The sequence below is a fragment of the Marmota marmota genome, unplaced genomic scaffold (genome assembly GCF_001458135.2).
Source record: "Marmota marmota marmota unplaced genomic scaffold, marMar, whole genome shotgun sequence".
Lineage (NCBI taxonomy): Eukaryota > Metazoa > Chordata > Mammalia > Rodentia > Sciuridae > Marmota > Marmota marmota.
In genome coordinates, this window is record NW_026000082.1 from 41,180,986 (window position 1) to 41,198,628 (window position 17,643).

General features: G+C 60.7%; 1 protein-coding gene across 1 annotated transcript in view; it reads right to left on the minus strand.

Annotated features, from left to right (window-relative positions):
* Window positions 1–17,643, minus strand: part of Pax7 (paired box 7) — a 121,812-nt gene that overhangs the window by 23,374 nt on the left and 80,795 nt on the right. The window contains exons 7-10 of the mRNA XM_048782715.1: window positions 17,324–17,523; window positions 11,480–11,645; window positions 10,388–10,587; window positions 8,602–8,618 (exon numbers count right to left, since the gene is read on the minus strand). Of these exons, the coding sequence (XP_048638672.1) occupies window positions 8,602–8,618; window positions 10,388–10,587; window positions 11,480–11,645; window positions 17,324–17,523 (583 nt within the window). The remainder of the gene's footprint in view (window positions 1–8,601; window positions 8,619–10,387; window positions 10,588–11,479; window positions 11,646–17,323; window positions 17,524–17,643) is intronic.

Sequence of the window (17,643 nt, forward strand, 5' to 3'; positions counted from 1 at the left end):
GTGGGGAGGAGGATGGGGGTGGGTATGGGGGGAAAGGGGCCGAAGAGCGTCGCAAAGAAGGGGAGGGAACCGCCCTGGAGGAGGGGAAAAGGGACGGTCCTGTCTGCCAGGAGGTGTGGGCCAGGAGGTGTGGGCCAGGGTGCCCAGGGCCAGGGTGCCCAGGGCCAGGTGAGGGGGACGGGGAGGAGGAGGGAGGGAAGGAGGGCAGGGAGAAGAAGGGTGAGCTTCCCATCAGCTGAGCCCAGGAGAAAGGGGCCAGAAGGACTAGAGGAGGAGAAATGGGAGGGCTGGCCAGGCTGCACTGGGTGGGACAGGACGGCCACCTCCCAAGAAAGTGCTGGGTCTTCTCCCCGGTGTCAATGGCAGAGTGACTGGTCCCTTCCAAAGCTCTCTGGCGGTGCCCAGAAGCCTCTGGCCAGGAGCCTCCTCTGACTCTTGCCTCCCCAACACCCTTAGCAGAATTCCCAGGGCTGGCTGGACACTTGTCACCACTGGTGAAGATGTTGGAAAGAGGCTGGCAGTTGGGGTGAGGGTCGGGAGAAAGGGGACCCCTGGGGCTGAGGCTGGGGCTGGGTGGAGCCTGGGGGCAGCAGCTCAGGTGTGGGGGGCCTTTCCGCACCAGCGGTGACCTGGGGCCCATCATGGTCCCTGCCAGAGCCTCAGAGCCCTGCATCTGCCAGTAGCTACCAGATACAGTGTGCAGAGACCCCTTCGCCTGAGTCCTGTGAGGCGGGGACCCTGCTTAGCCTACTTTACAGAGGAGAAACGGAGCCGGGGAAGAACCTGGTAGAAAGTGACAGTGCTGGAGATCCCCCACTGCACCCCCAAACAGAGACCGCACCCCCAAACAGATATTGCACCCCCAAATAGAGATCACACCCCCTTGGTCCTGATGTCTGCGCTCCTGCCTCTGGAGGGCGCTAGGATCAGCTGAGGTCAGAGTCACATTTGGGGCCCTCGGAGACCTCACCAGTGGAGGGAAATAGACTATTTCAATGACAGGCACTGGTCTCCCAGGCCAGGCAGTCCCGGCCCTGCCCCTGGACAAATTGTTTAAACTATTCCGTGCCTCTGTCGCCCCATGTGTAGAACAGAAATAATCCCAGGCCCTCCCGAAGGGGGGTTAGAGTGATTAAATGAGATAATCCATGTAATGGCCAGGTGAGTGCTGGGGAGATTTACCCAGAGTTATTATTTATTTCTTAATACCTGTCTAGCAACACAGGAACTTTTCATATGCTGATGAGGTGTGGTGCATTCCCCTGGGGAAGCAGGCTCGCCCACTAAGAGGGGGTGAGGGGAGGCCAAGTCTTAAAGAATAGGGGGTCTGGGTGCAAGACAGAAGAGAACGGGGTGGTGGAGGAAGAGTCCGGGGAATGCAGGTGAGGAGGTTTGGAGACAGGGACGCGGCCCTGGGGGAGCTCACAGAGTCACCCTGCCCCTCCTTGCTGGGGTCCTGCCCGGCCCCCAAGTCCAGTTGCCCAGCCATCTCGGCAGTGCCCCTCCCACCAGGGACCCCTGAGACGGGCCTGCGAAGCGCCTCGCGGCCGCAGTATTAATTGCTAATCTCCCTCATTTTCTTCCCCTCTATCTGCCGGGACTGTCTCGTCCTGAGCCCCAGTGCTAATCAGAAAGAAGGACAAATCCGCTATTTGCATTCTTTCCCACCAAGCCAGGCAGGTCCCCATGGCTAAACCCCTGGCCTGCTGGGACCCCGGCAGCCCCAGCCCGGGGAGGAGGTGCGGGAGGAGGTGGACCTGGAGGGCTGGCCCCACCCGCAGAGCCGCAGCGCGGGCCTTGGCTCCTGTGGGAGAACTGCAGAGTCACAGCGCGGTCTGTCTCTTTCTTCCCACAGACAGGGAGACAGGCCCGAGCGGGGAGACATCTGCTAAGATCACATGGTGGGCCAGAGACAGAACTAGGAGAGAACCGAATTTCCTGATTTTCCTTCCAGAGAACAGGCGGGCCTGCCCTGGATTCTCCTGGCCCAGAAAAAGAAGAAGAAAAGAAGGTGTAGGCAGAGAGCCTAGCAAGACCTCCATGTCCAGCTCCCGTTCAGGGGGGGAGAGGCAGCGAGGGAAGGCTCTTGCTGTCTGCTGGGAACAGTGCTGGGCATCTCCCACCAACACTCTCCAGTTTCCCTAACGCTGTTTTGCAGATGAGGAAACTGAGGTTCAGAGAGTCCCTCAGCTTGCCTGTGACCACACAGCGAAACAGAAGAGCTGGAATGGAGCCCTGGTGTGTGTCTGCTGTACTGTCCACAGTGCCCTGAGCTAGCGGACCCCTCATTCCTGTCGGGTCCTTGGCCACTGCCTTGGCTGCCCCAGTCCCCTATCCCTTCCTTGATTTCCCCCTGATTAAAGTCACATCTCGTCCAGGTCACCTTCTCTGACCATGTCCACCCTCCTCCAAACTTCCTCTGCTCTCCCTGTTTGACCAGGAATCACAACCCAGTGTCCATAACCAGATCTCTGACTGCTCTTTGTGGAGGAGGGTCTGGTCTCCCTGGACGTGTCCCTCATCCGAGCAGAGCTGGCTGCGCGTCGTCAGCAATGACCGTCCAGAGCCCCAGAGTCCTCTGGGAACCCACCACAGCTGGGTCCCCTCAGGCCTGTACTGTGCTGGGGGTTGACCAACAGCTATTGGTGGCCTACTATGTGCCAGACCCTGGGAATTACGTGTGTCACCAAAATAAGTCCTGTGCTGAGTGGCCCAGGGCTGCCCGGGGTCCTGCCGAAGACCACGGCGACCCAGGGGCCTGAAGCATCTGGTTTTCCCAAGCCGGCTGCCCCCGCTGGGACCCGACTCTGCAGAGGGACGAGGTGGGGCTCGAGGGTGGGACTAGACAGACGCCCTGTGGGCTCTGAACTGCTGTTCAGCTCAGGGAGGGCCCAGCCCCAGGATCCCAGGACCCGCTGCACCTTCTCAGGAGGGAAGAGACCCCTGGCGAGCTCTCCTAGCCCCCTCCATGATGGAAGACCCCAGAGTCACCCTGGAAGTTGGGCCACAGCCGGGACCGGGTTCCTGGCGCCACAGGCCTGGTTTCCCCTCCTTGGCAGCCTGGAAAGTTCCAGATCCTGGTTTCTGCAGGAGTTCCCTCCCCCCAGGAAAAGCGTGAGAAGGCGGAAACACAAACCAACGGGGCTGTGTGTTCCCAGGGTTTCGCCCCGTGGGCTGGAGCCAGGCCCTGATGGACAGGAGCAGGTGACCGGGGTGCGGAGCCGGCCCAGCTCTTCCCGGGGAGGAGGTCAGCCAGGGACAAAGGCATCTGGGTGTCTGCCCTGAGTGACGGCGGCTGTCAGCTCACACCTCTGCCTCCACGGTGGCCCTTCTCAGCCTCAAGGCTCATCCCTGCCTCAGGGGACGCCTGGTGAGCAGAGGGGCAGCAGCCACATCCGGGTCCCCAGTGTCCCCCATCAGGCTGCAGTGAGGGGTGGGGCGGGCAGATGTGTGGTGGGGGCCTCGGGAGCTGGACTGTGACCTGGTGAGGTGACAGCTGGGGGCAGACACTCGGCTTCGGGTCCAAGAAGATCAGCCACAGACTCCTGGCTCCCTCCACAGGCTGACCCCGACCCACGCCAACACCGCTGGCCACCACGGGAAATGGGGGCGGGTGAGGGCGACTCAGCGCTCCCCTAATCCTGGGGCTCACATCTCCATCTGAGTCATCCCACCCTTCCCCAGGGACCCGAGGCGGCCGGAAGTAGCGTCTCCTGTGCTTTCTTCCCACACCGGGTCAACAGAACACCCTACGACGTGGTCCTAGGTGGGAACCCAACACGGGCGTTTCCCTGGCAACCGAAAGGGCTCAAGGAGAGAGGGGAGGGGAAAGGATGGAGGGCCTCGAGGCAGAGTTAGAGACCAAGCCACAGAGGGTAGGGGGGTGTGGAGAATGCACATTTATTGAGCACCTACTATGTGCCAGGCACTTTACTCCAGTTTGTCAGTCCTCACAGCACCCCCGAGAGGTAGGGATTGTGGTCCCTGTTTTCCGAGAAGGAAAATGAAGCCCAGAGAGGTGAAGCAAGCTTCCCCAAGGTCACACAGCAATTTAGTAAGCGGGAAAACCAGGACTCCAAGTCAGGGCTTCTTATTGCCAAAGGCCTCGTCATTTCTGCCACCCCAGGCATTCTTCCAGTCCTGGTCCCCGAGGGAGAGGCCTCCCAAGAAAGGGAACGTCAGAAGGAGACCCCGAGAAGGCCAAGGGAAGGAAGCAGGCGGCAGAGCAGAGGAGTCGCCCAGGAAGGAGGCGAGGGCAGGGCTGGGCGGGGCGCAGAGGAGCGCGGGGTTAAAGCCCGTGTTCCTACAACCTGCTAAGCCGGAGAAATGAATTCTGATCCCTCCAAAACCCAACCTCGGAAAATGTGCGAGAGAAGGGTCTCCTTTCACGGGGGCAGGAAATCCTCCACACCTCCTCCCGACGCCCCGGTAATGCCAGGATGTCCCCAATCTGCTTTGAGGAATGGAGAGATTAAGAATAATAAAAAAATTGCAATAAAATGTGTGTGAAGGAGGGGGTAATTGTGGACAAACGCAGCATTCAAATTCATTTCTCGGCTCTTTCACACACCATTTCAATCTTATTTTCTGCTTGCTAATGAGATCTTGTTGCCTGGGCCAGGCAAAACCTTCCAATATCAGGACGTAATTGCACATAATTTTCTCTCCTACCAGTGATTTGCATCAGTTTTTTAAAAATTCTGGGCTATTTAACACTCTACGATCCCCCTCCCCATCTTCCTGCCGACAAATCTCTTGCTCCCTCCTCCTTCCCCGTCCTGGTCCAGCAAGACTCATTTTAAATGCTTATTATGAACGCAATGTCACCAATAAAGGGGCGGGGGACGAAGAGGAAATAAGAGGAGAAAGAGGCAAAGGGAGTCTCCAGTGCTCATCCGGGGCCAGGCGTAGCTCCCTAGGGCAGCCGACTGCCTTGACCTTGTCCTGCTGAGGGCCAGGGGGGAAGTTCATGGGTCAAGTGGATCTTGGTTAAAATCCTATCTCCACCTCTCACCAGCTCTGTGGCTTTCCGCAAGTTACTTGACCTCTCTGAGCGTGTTTCCCCGAACAGAGGGATGGAATGACTCCAAACAGGCAAAGTGCTTTCGTGGGTGCTGGCACCCGGCAGGTGTTCTGTTGAGGGAGTGTTGGTCCTTGCTGGGTGACTCCCCAGAGGCCAGCTCCCTGTGCCAGGAAGGCAGCTCCTGAGAAGCCTGCAGGAGCCCCCGTCCTACATCACAGTAGCGCTGGGAACCACCTCCCTGCTGCCCTCAGAAGGGAGGGATTTGGGGACACAGACTATGAAGTCGCTTCTGCCACCAACTGCCCCCATGACCTTGGACCTCAGCTGCCCTATGTGGATGTGGCCCCAGCCTCTCAGGGCAGCCCAGGAAAGCACAGCAGGCCCCAGAGCCAGCCTGCTGCATTCCAGCTGTCACTTTCTAGAACCTTCCACAGAGCCTGACACATGACCCCACAAACAGTCGCTAATAGGCAGATGGAAGACCCCGGATAAAGCAGTCTCCTTGCCTGTAACATGGAAGTCACAGGATAGCTGTGACCTGGGACATTAGGCTCAGCCTTTGGCCCACCTGGGCCTGGCTGCCGTAAGTGTCACCCCACGATGACGGTCACTGTCGTTTTTATACTGTTTGCAGCTCTGGGGAGCGAATCTAGGGCCTCACCCAGGCTAAGCAGCTGCTCCCCCACAGAGCTGCGCCCCAGCCCCGTCACCCCATTATTACGTGCCCAAGAGGGACAGGAGGCTCGGTCTGCGGGACAGTGGGCAGTGACTAGCGGCACACTTGGAGGGTAGTTCTCGTAGCTCGGTGTGGGTGGGTGGTGACTATGTAAATCCCTTCATAGGATCCTTAAGCTCCAGAGAGGGACATGGTGGCACCTGGGGACGTTATGAGGAGCACGAGGACTCCAGCGTCCTGGGGGCCACCAACACAAGGCTGTGACCTGGAGCCGATCTTGGGAAACTGAGCCCTCTCTGGTCCCTGGTTCCCATTTCCAGCCCTGAATCAACCCCTAAAAAAGCTGGGCAGGAAGGGACTTGGGGACACAGGCTCTGAACCCAGTTCTGCCCCGATGGCCCCTTATGGACTCTGGGACCAGCTTCTCGGGGCTGACCGTGTACAGCACAGTGGGCTCTGGAGCCACCTGTTCCTAGCCCAGCTCTGTCACTTTCTAGAACCTTCCACAGAGCCTTGCACCTGGGGGCACATGGCTCATCCCTGGAGAGGCCCAGCACAGGGAGCCTGCCTGTGGCCTCCAGCCCCAAGGACCCGGGAAATGGCAGAATTTTGCTTGTGACTCTGTGCTTGGATTTGGGGCCAGTCAGACCTGCAAGTCCCAGTGACTGTGGGACACCTGCCTCCACCCTCCCAGGGACCCCTCCAGAGCAGACTGTGCTATCAGGCTGGGGCGCCCAAGGACAAGAGGCTTGTCCCCTCCATCTGACCATGAGCTCCCAAGGATGAGCTGCCTCCCCACCGCACTGGGGTCCTGCAGGGCAGGGGACCCGGGTGTCCTCATTCTGCACCCTCTGCTTGTCCCTCCTAGACGGGGCTGGCAGCTCTTAGAGCTGTCAGTGTATTCACGTTCCCAAGGTGTCTTTTGTCCCCAACTCCCAAGTTGTTTTCTAAGAGCCTTTTCCAGGTTCCCGACCCTGGAGCAAAGGGAGAAGGGGGCTGGGGTCTGAGTCCTAACCCGGGATGAGCCATCGGAAATGAGGTCCCTTGGGCTCCCCGACACCTCTTCAGAAGGACACAGTGCGCAAGCTGGGACCTCCTGTGTCAAGTGCTTAGCACCTGATCCCGCAAGGCTGGCGTTTGCGGTTGGGGACACCAAGGGACCCAAGCCTAAAGGAAGGGCTCTGCCCACCCAGTGGCTCTGCTACTGGTCCCCACCCAGAGGTCCTGGGCCTCCGTTTGCTCATCCGTGACATGGGGAGCATGCTCTTCCCTCCCCCAAGCTGAGCGGGGCAGGCACTGAGGCAGGACACAGGCTGAGCGGGTGACAGGCTGTGGGGACAGGGCCTGGCCCAGGCAGGCAGCTGGTAAACCGCTTTCCTCTCAGCTGCCCAGGACACAGGCTCAGAAATGAGGAGAAATGGTTTTTCTGTGAAATTTGGCCAAATCTCCCAGGGAGTCCTGGGGGCTCTGTGGCACCCACTTCCCTGACTGCCTGGTGACAAGGGACCCAGGTGAACCTGCAGAAGGAGGGGTCTTCCCCCCAGAAGCCACGAGGGGGAGGAGCCGGCTGCCCCAGGTCTGCCCAGGTGAGCTGCACTAAAGCCCCTCCTGCCGGGGTGGGGGGGACACTGGGCCCATTTGTCCCCACAAATGATCTCCCTATAGAGACCCCTCCTGGGTGAGAACCCCCCACCCCACCTCTCCAAGACCCCAGAGATGAGCCGGCGATGTTGCTTGGGCAGGGGGTGGGGGTGCTGGAGGGTGGGGGGCTGTGCGTGGGACCCTGGAGTCAGGGCTGGGAAAAGCTGGGGCTTCTGTCTTGGATGTGAAGCCCCCGCCCCACTCCCTGTCTTTCAGGTCTTTCAGGAAGTGTCCAGGGCTGAACCCAGCTGGGCACATGGGTGCACACACACGCACACACGCACACACATGCACACACACACGCACACACACGCACACACGCCCATTCACACACACACTCGTGCACACACGCACACATGCACACGCACACACGCGCACACACACACCCATGTACACACACATGCACACACGCACACACGCGCGCACACACCCATTCACACACACACTCGTGCACACACGCACACATGCACAAGCACACACGCGCACACACACACCCATGTACACACACATATGCACACACGCACACACACACGCACACTGCTGCCCTGGCTCCTGCTCTGAGTGCGGCCCCCTCCCCCCGCAGCCCTTCACCCCTGGGTCCCCTCTGCCCCTGCCAGACCCTCCGTCTGTCTTCACACCTTTGGTGGGAACTCTGGGTGGCTCTCCAAGGTCACCCAATCCATCATGTCCTGCAGCTTCTCAGCCCCAAGATGGGGTGCACTCTCCCAGTCTCTTCCTTTCAATTCTCCTCTTGTGAGGCAGCCGGGTGTGGGTCCCCCTCGGGGGCTTCCAGGCAAACACACTCCACCCCAAAGCCATCTAGCGGGGAAGTCTCCCCAAGATCGGTGCTCACCCCAGGGAGTTGTTCTCCCCTCCCTTGTCACCCTTAAGCCCATCCCCTCGCCCCAGAGACCCCTGTCTGCTGGGTCTCCTGGCTCTGTGACAGTGTCCTGCTGAGGAGAAGCCTCAGGCACAGGAGGGGCTGCAGCTACTGGCAGGGGGCTAGGGTGCCCTGGCTCAGCCTGGCCAGCCAACATGTCCCGCCATCTGTAAAGGGAGGCAGGTGCTCCACGCTGTCTCAAGGTCCCTCTTCAACTTTCCGAGGATGTTCCCCCACACTGGCTCTGTCCCCAGGGCCAGGCCTGGACCATGTCTGCGCCATGGACACCCCAGCGCTCGGCAGCACCTTCCCTCGCAAACTCGGGGCTCCTGGGTTGCCGACCCCCTGTTCAGTCCCGGCCGGTTAGCCCCCCACACTAACGAGACAGAGGTCATGACCTTGAGCCCCCAAGAAGCCACTTGGTTTCACTGGCGAGGGGAGGGTTCTGGCCTGCAGACTGTGGGCACATGCAAGGTTCTGTTCACCCAGGAGGCCAAGCGAGACCAGCCCGGGGCTGACAGTTCAGCTGAGTCATGTCCCCTCCTCCTGTGGCCGGGCCCAGGAGGCTTGGGGAGCCTCTGGAGGGCGCTGCGTGGCCTGCCCAGGTTTACCGGGCACTCATCTGTGCCAGGCTGGAGCTAAGCCCTTTCCAACGGTCACTTCACTCCATCCTCAATGACCCTAGGAGGTGGGTACCGGCATTGTCCCCATTTCACAGATGAGCAAATCAAGGCACAGCAAGGGGAAAGGATTGCTCCAGGTCTTCCCAAGCGAGGGACAGGCAGAAACGCAGGTAGCCGCCACCCCCCGCTGTGCAGGTCAGTACAGACACCAGAAGGAACTTAGACCAGGGACTGGCATTTTTTTCTGGGTAGCCAGATAGTATTTGAGGCCCCACAGACTCTGGTCTCTTGGGAAGCTCAGCAACTCCTCCATCACTGCACTAAAGCAGCCGTCACGTGATGAACGTGGCCGTGTTCCAATAAAACTTTATTTACACAAACAGGTGGCTGGAGGCTGTGGCCTGCCGGAAGTAGCAGATCCCCTTGACTCTTTAAAAAAATATTTTCCCTCGAGGTAGACAACAGGTGTCCCATATCGATCACACTGTCCAGGAAACAGGACAGGGAGTCAACTAACGTTGGCTCGGCCCTTCTTTCGTGCCAGGCTGGGTGCTAGGCGCTTGGACTGGTGAGCAGGTTGGTGCAGGTTAGCAACCGTCTTTGTGTAACGGGGGATAAGCCAAGGCTTGAGCTGCACAGCAGCTTGAGGTCACCCCAAGAAGGCAGAGCGAGGATTTCAACTCACCCTGAAGCCCTCCCCCTCCCCCGCAGCAGCTGTTGGGATCCGTTTGTGTCTGGTGTCTGCTCCCCACAGACAGGCCTGGGGGTCCCAGCAGGTGAGAGACACAATAAACCCAGACGGCTTTGCCCCTCCCCCACGGGGATCTGGGAGCTACTGCAGCTACAGAAACGAACCCATCGGTGCCTCAAATTCCCTGGGACTTCTGGCACCATCGACTCCTGTTCCTCAAACCCACCAAAAGCCACCAGGAGCCCAGCGCCATCTCTCTGACTTCATCCCCAGCAGGTCCCAGGACCTCTCCGAGTGACTAAAGCAGCAACCAATCATAGCGAGTGAACAGAGTTCTGAGACCCAATCAGAGTGCAGCTCTGGGTCCAGAGCCTCATCTGCAATTCTCTGCACCCACAGGGGGTCCTGCCTCCCCAGGACAGGTCACTCCTGGTGGGAGGCAGGAGATGCAGCCCAGGTGGACCCCAGCCCAGCCAGCCTCCTGCAGGGAAGGGGCCAGGCCCGACCCAGGCACCGTCCTGAACAGCATGAGGTGGAGGGGGCAGGCCAAGGGCAAGTGCACACAGTACTGTTTTGGTTTCTGGACGGCAAGACAGTGGAAGCCCTCCCTCCACACGCAAGTGGGCAGCTCGAGAAGCTCACCCAGGGCCGAGGACCACGGCTACCCCAGTGAGTGGGAGTGGACGGAACAGCGCCACCCCCCGCTGAGACTCTCAAGATCCCCAACAGGCAGGGGGCTCACGGAGACCAGTGAGTTCTCAGTGACACCTGCTCCAACCTGGGCACCCAGGGCACCCACAGCTAGGCCTCAGGTGTCTGGTGATGGCCTGGGCGGAGCAGGGGGGCCACCTACCTGAGGAGACAGGCCGTTGCTGACGGGGTTCATGTGGTTGGAGGGGGCCCCCGGGTTCATGAAGCTGTCGGAGTAGCTGGAGAAGCTGTGGCGGGCTCCGTAGGCAGAGCTGGTGTCCGCGGCAGCGGCTGCGGCCAGCCCACCCTGGTGCATGGTGGACGGCGGGAGGGGCTGGGGCCGGTGCACGGTGCTGCCCCCATCTGTGGAGAGTCCCCAGAGAGTCCTGAGCAAGGGACCTGGCCCTGGAGGCTGTGCCTCTGAGGGCAGGAAAGAGCCTCCTAGGAGGAAGGCCGGCCATGAGCCTCTTCAGCCCAGGCTCACCCCTGGGGGAAAGCGGCCACCTTCTCAGGTGACTTGGGAAGGGACACACTGGCTCCTGAGCAGGACACTAGGGACGGGCCAAGTCTTGACTGACACCCTTATGCCCAGACGTCCTCTCTGCAACTGCATGCTGCTCTTGTTGCAGGTACACAGCAAGTGCTCCATAAATGTTAGCTAGACTGAAAGTCACCCCCTGTGACTCTAATCGGCTCAGACTTGGCCTGTTCCTGTATGTGAGCATCGGCCACGTGCCAGGGGCTTCCACAGGCTCTGTCTCAGGGCCACGAGGTGAGAATTCGATTCTCATTTTACAGATGACAGCACCAGTCTTGGAGGGGTTGGGGACTCATGCAAGGTGACAAGGCCAGTGGGTGGTGGGACGAGGGTTCACATGGCTTGACCCGGAGCCGTTTCTGTTCCTAGCTGTCGGGCAGCTACACGGCTCTGTCAGGGTCCCTCTGTGCAGCCCTTGTTGGGAATGCAGAGTCTCGGGCCCGCAGCCCAGCATGTCCCCAAGATGCCCGGGACCCGTGATGGAAGGGATTTGGAAAGCTCTCTTCCAACAGGTGCTCGGAGGTGCCCAGCTGAGCCTCCTGGAGGGTGGCCTCTTGAGCCAAGGATTTCAAGGGCATGGCGGGGCCTTTTTTGGCTTAACAGTGTGTGCACAGGAAAGTCCACAAGTGGGACAACCTAGAAGGGACAACCCCTGTGAGCCAGAGGACTGGAGGCTCAGGTGGCCAGGGAAGGACTCGGGGCGGGCCGCACGCTCACCTTGGGAGATGGTGGTGGTGGGGTAGGTGGAGTCCGGCAGCTGGTACGGGGGCAGCGTGGGCATGCCCGTGGGCGGGAAGCCCCCTGGCAGGAGGTGGTTGAAGGCTGCCAGCTGGTTGGCTCCTGCCTGCTTCCGCCAACGGGCGCGGCGGTTACTGAACCAGACCTGGGGGAGGAGAGCGGAGATGGAGACCACCCGACTGGAGCAGCTGGAACTAGTCCCCACCCCAGCCACATCCTCTGGCCCAGGCAGCGTCCTTCTCCAGGGAAGGACGGCCCCCGTCATGCAGACCTGGATGGTCTGTGGGAGGATTTCATAGGCAGGACCCCCTTCAGTCCTCATGGCCAGTGAAGAAGTTCTTATCATTGTCCCCATTTTAAAGATGAGGAAACTGAGACTCAGAGAAAATGGGTAACTGGCCACAACAGGGTAAGTCGAGGCTCAGACCAGCCTCTCGGCCGGTGATCACCCCACTGCTGCTGCGCCGGCCATCCTTGCCCATGTTGTGTGTACCCGACCCTGTGCCCACTTTACAGCAGGGGAAACTGAGGCTCTGAGAGGTCACAGCTCGCTCAAGGCCACCTGCCTGCAATGGATCTAGGTTCCAACTGAAATCAGCCTGGCTCCAGGGCCGGCTCGCCTGGGTTTGCAACTCCTTAGGACCCAGAGAGACAAGGAGAGGGTGGTGGGCTGCTTCGAGGGCTGTCCCCACCTCTGGGCTCGACACCTGCTGCCCCCTCTCACCCCAACGCCCTTCCTGCAACTGGTTCCTTCAGCTCAAACACGGGGCTCCCCACTCCCCTCGGGGGGTGCTCAACAAAAACATTTACTGAGTGAAGTCACGGTGGGCAGACGGGGAGGGTGGCGGGCTCTGGTGCGTCTCTGCTGGGCGGGAGCCACAGGGCCCAGCTGGGTGCAGGTGCTCGGGGCCCTGACATGGCTCTTCTCTAGGTCCTCTCGGGGAGCAGCGGCACTAGAGCAGAGAGGGCTCCACCCACTTGGGCCAGGTTGGAGGGAAGGCAGCCGCCTCCCCAGCCAAACCAGGTCCCTCTGCTCCCCAGCTTTGTGGGCACCAGGGGCATCCCAGGGGCCTCCTGGGCTGGGCTGGACCTGGACCCTGGGAGGAGTGGGCACTGGCTCCCGGCTCCCAGCTTCCTGGAGAAGGGTGGGGACGCTGGCTGGAGTCAGTCCACCTGGAGGCCACGGGGGACAGATGTCCAGGTCGCAAACAGCCTGAGCCCAGTGCCCCGCCCACTTCTCTGGGCCCTTTGGGGCTTGGGGAAGGGCGGCCTCCGTCAGGTGCTAATGCGTCCTCCTCTTGTCCTGGGCCCTCTCTCCTACTCGATAATCTCCCTGTCCAGCCCAGGAGGGCTTTGCAGGTGGCAGTTCCTGCAAGACTTCCGCGGTGTTTGGTTTCCACAGTGCTTGTGTCGCCCTGTTGCTGCCCCTTTAGGGACACGCTGCACGCGTTTACTTTAAAATACGTTCATTTTGCTAAAGGAAGTAACACAGCAGAGAACGTGAGCGTGGCAAGAGTCTCTTGGACACGGGGAGACGGTCACTGACGTTTGGGCGGCGGCGTCCTGGTTTGTCACATGTCCTGGTCTGTCACGGGGCTGTCCCCTCCTGCTGGCTCATCTTTTCCTCAAATCAAAAGTGCAAAATGGACTGGGAAGCAGCTCCCTCCTTCCCTTCCGGCCCCTTCTCTGCTCCTTTCTCTCCCTCCCCTCCCCCTCTTGACCTCCTCCTCATCCCTGACAGACCCCGAGCAGAGACATGGGCAGCCCGTCCTGGTCCTGCAGCTGCCCTCCGCCTGGAGTAGGACCCTCGAGCCAAAGAACCACTGCTTCCCTGTGCGGGGACCTCAGGCAGGTGCCTCGCAGGTGTGTGAGGAGGCCAACTGCCTCCTCGGGGCTCAGGAGGACCCTGTCGGGGAGAGGGCCTGCCCCTTGTCCCTGGGACACCGCCATCCCACCGGGGTCCCCCACTTCCCACCAAGTGTGGCTTGATGGGTGACAGCAGGCTCCCCGGGGCCAACTGCTTGGGTTTGGGCCTTGCCCTAACCTCCAGCTAAGATGGGGAAGTCTGTTGTCCCTCCCTCTGAGCCTCCGCCTTGTGACCATCTGCAGTTCTGGACCCCTTGAGGGCACTGGTGACATACAGCATTGTGCTGTCTGCCAGAGACACGTGAAGTCACTGAGCTGAAGGCTCCTGGCCAGCGTCAAGTGCGAGGTGCCCGTTTACAGGCCGGAGGTGGGGACTCCCGGGGGGGGGGGACAGTCGAGGTGCCAGCACCCACCCAGAGCCCCTGACCAGGGCTGGGCTCTGGGAAAGCAGCGCCGGTCTTATGATTCTTTATTCTTTTTTGTGGCGCTGGAGACGGAACCCAGGGCCTTGTACATGCCGAGCACGTGCTCTGCCACCGAGCTGCACCCCAGCCCCAGCACCTAGCCCAGGAGCGGGCACAGTAGGACCATCTTGCAGAGTTGAATTTCACCTGATCTGTCTCTTAGTGTTGCCCAGAGGAAAAGAACTCGGGCAGAGACTGAGCCCAGCACAGCCACGTTCTGTGTGGCCAGGAAGCTGTGTCCCTTAGCTACACCTCAGTTTTCCTGTCTGCAGTATGGACAGAGGAATGACCCCTCACCTCCTAGGGTTACAGCGAGGAGGGGTGGAGACGCTGCAGAGTAGGGAACGTCCGGCCTGGCACTGCAGACGCACACCGTCACCTCACTGTAAAGCTGTGAGCGGATTCAGTGCAGGTTGCGCCAGGCCGGGTGGCGCACGCCTGTAACCCCAGTGGCTCAGGAGGCTGAGGCAGGAGGATCACAAGTTCAAGGCCAGCCTTGGCAATTTAGCAAGTCTTGCTAAGCAACTCAGTGAGACCCTGTCTCTAAATGAAATACAAAATAGGGCTGGGGATGGGGCTCAGGGGTCCAGTGCCCCTGAGTTCAATCCCTGGTACCCCCTAAAAAAAAGACTCCATGCAGGCTGCTAATCAGCCAGCCCTCGGGGCCTCCAAAATGGCATTTCTGTTCAGCTGACAGCAGGGTTCTGAACCGGGGCCACCGGGTGCCCACTGCTGCCCTTCCCTGAAGGGTGGGAGGTGCTGTGGGTGACCTCGGGACCCAGCAGCCCCTGGGCCTCTGTTTCCAGAAGAGATGCTCCGGCTCCAGGGTGACACCACTGATCTGTTCGCCTCCAGGGGAGAGGCAGGCAAGGCTGGGCCGGCCTCCAGCAGCTGAAAAGTGAGAATTCCTCAGCGTGGTCCTGGGTCCCTGGCCTGCGTGCCCTGCCCCTCCTGTGGCTCGGGCTTCCTGCTGGCTTCTCTATGGCCAGCCCAGAAGGCTTCAAGGGGGGCTCCCGACTCCTGGGGGCCAAGCTGGAGGGAGCCCGAGGGCAGGAATAGCCGGCTCTCCCCACAGCTCCCGACTCACCCTCCTGCAGGAGGACCTTGACCTCCTGCTTCCCTGTTTACTAGAATGGCGGCCCATGGCCACGGGCACTTCTGCCTGAGGAATCCCTGTCTGGTGGACAATCCTCACTCAGTGATGGCCAGAGGGACAGACACGGAGCCACAGAGGCGGCCAGCGCTGGAACTACCAAGGGCAGGTGGGCTCTTCATGATCCAGCCCCTCTGGGCGCCAGGCGTTTCTTAATAGATTTTTATTTTTTTTTACACTTAATCATTTAATCCCAGAACGAGGCTGACCCACTGCTCCTGCCTCCACGGTGCAGAGGAAGAGACCGAGCGGACAGCGGAGGGGTGGGGATGGAGCTGGCTTCCGGTTCTGACTGCACCCCGAACCCGTCCACTGCCCACCATGTCCACCCAGGGCCACGGGGATGAGACAGGATTGGATTGCAAAATCCCAGAACCACAGATTTAGGATCAGAGACCAAGACCTCAGAAGCACAGAGCCAAGCCCTGCGCCATGGGGCATGCCTGTAATCCCAGCCCCTCTGGAGGCTGAGGCAGGAGGATCACAAGTGGAGGTCAGGCTCAGCAACTTAAGGAAACCCTCAGCAACTTAGCAAGACTCTGTCACAAAATAAAAAATAAAAAGAACTAGGAATGTAGCTCAGGGATAAAGCACCCCTGGGTTTAATCCCCGGTACCTAAAAACAAGAAGCTCAGAATCTAGAGCTCAGAATCTCGGGATCGCTCTCTAGGTTCCCAGGTCCGCTGGACACTGTGCTTTTGCTCGAACATTTCTACAGATGGGTTCCCCTCCCCTCCCCAACATCCCTGGTGGTCCACAGTGAGAACCCCAGAGCTTCCAGAAGGCTTCGTGGTCACTGAGCTCCGTCCCCTGTCTAAGATGGACACTAACTCTCTGGAAGGGAAAGTGGCCTGCCCAGGTGTCCCAGCGGGTCAGAGGCGGGACCCACAGGCTCGGGAGCTCTCTCCCTGTGGACCTTCCTGCTGGACTGGAGCGGATGACCTGTTGTCCCTGGTCCCTCCACCCTCGGGCTCCGAGCAGCACGGGCTTCAGTTCCCTCAGGCTACAGGGTCTTGATTTTGTTTCTGTGGTGGACGGTCAGCCTTTGTTCCTTCTTCAAAAACTCAACATTTTTGTTTCTTTTCTCTCCTAAGAGACCCTGGGGGCTAAGGAGCCCCTGGAGGTCACAGCCGGTGGCAGGAGCATGGCAGGGAGCAGTGTGCCTGGGCTCCCCGCTCCTCCACTCCCAGCCCCCGCCCTCCTTGGACCTTGAGTGACACCTGTTTCTAGGTCCCCTGGGCCCATAAAAGCAGGGTCCTGACAGCCAGGCCATTTCACAGGGAGCAGGCAGGCTGCAAGGTGGCGGGAAGAGCCCGGCCGGACGTGGGAACCAGAGGCCCCAGGAATGCGCTGCACAGCTGCAGGGATCAGGCAGGCCGGGCTGGGCAGGCTCAGATGTCCCCCTGGCTGGGAGGGGAAGGCAGAGCGCTGCCCCCCGCTGGGAGTCAGGCTGCAGGCTCCAGCCAGGGTCTCCCTGATGGTCTGAGTCACCATCTCCTCCGCGTGGAAAGAACGTGGGCGTTGGCACCACCAGGCCCAGCCAGCGGGGTCCAGCTCCGTGCCCGGGGGTGGCCGCTTCCCTGGGCCTGTTTCTGTCCAGGCTGCACGAGGCCACCTGTGAGGAGTCGCGGGCACTGCAGTGGGCACCCAGGGGGTGCGAGGAAAGCTGGTCCCCCCGCTGGTCACAGCCCCAGCAGCAGTCAGGGGCAGCCCCTCTGCAGGCCCACTGCCCGGTCATTAGGAGATAGCCCAGGAGTGGTTCCCACTGAAGCCACTTGTCACCTCCTGTCCTCTTCCTCCTCCACAGCCTGAGCCCTGGCACTGAAGGACATCTGTAGGCCTCCAGCCGGAAGTCCAGGGCCCAGCCTGGGGACATGAGGCCACCCCCTTCCCAGGGCAAGCCTGGAGCCCCGGGCTCTGGCCCTACCCTGCCCCTCCTTGAAGGCCTGGGGGGGACAATCCAGGTCTGGGGTCTCCCTGCCCTGGCCTGATGGGTCACACCCACCTGCCTGGCCTCTGGGGCGCTTCCCACACAGGAAACCCGCGACCCATCTGCGGAGGCCAGGCCTGCTCAGAAGTCCCCTCCCCACGGTCCCCATCAGAGACCTGCAGCTCAGTGCCCTTCCTTCTCCTTCCTCCGCCTCCCTCTTCTTCTTTCTGTCCCTCCATGTCCCCTCCCCTTGGGCTGTCCACCTCGATCAGTCACATTTGCTGTCCACGCACTCTGCTCCAGGTGCTGGTGGCATTAATCACTCACCTGGTCCCCAACGCCCTGTTGCACCCCCCACCCCCTCGCACTGACCTTGGCCTCCTCGGAGCCGGGCCCTCGCGTCCCCTCACCTGCACGCGGGCCTCGGTCAGCTTGGTCCTCTGGGCCAGCTCCTCGCGGGTGTAGATGTCGGGGTAGTGGGTCCTCTCGAAGGCCTTCTCCAGCTCCTCCAGCTGCTCGGCCGTGAACGTGGTCCGGCTGCGGCGCTGCTTGCGCTTCAGAGGGAGGTCGGGTTCCGACTCCACGTCTGAGCCCTCGTCCAGCCGGTTCCCTGCAGCGGGCGAGAGGGGAGACCGGGAGCCGGTGAGGCGGAGGGCGGGTCTGCAAGGAGCCACACGCGCCCACCTCTGAACACTCACTGAGGACCGGGTCCCTCCCGAGCCGGGAAGGA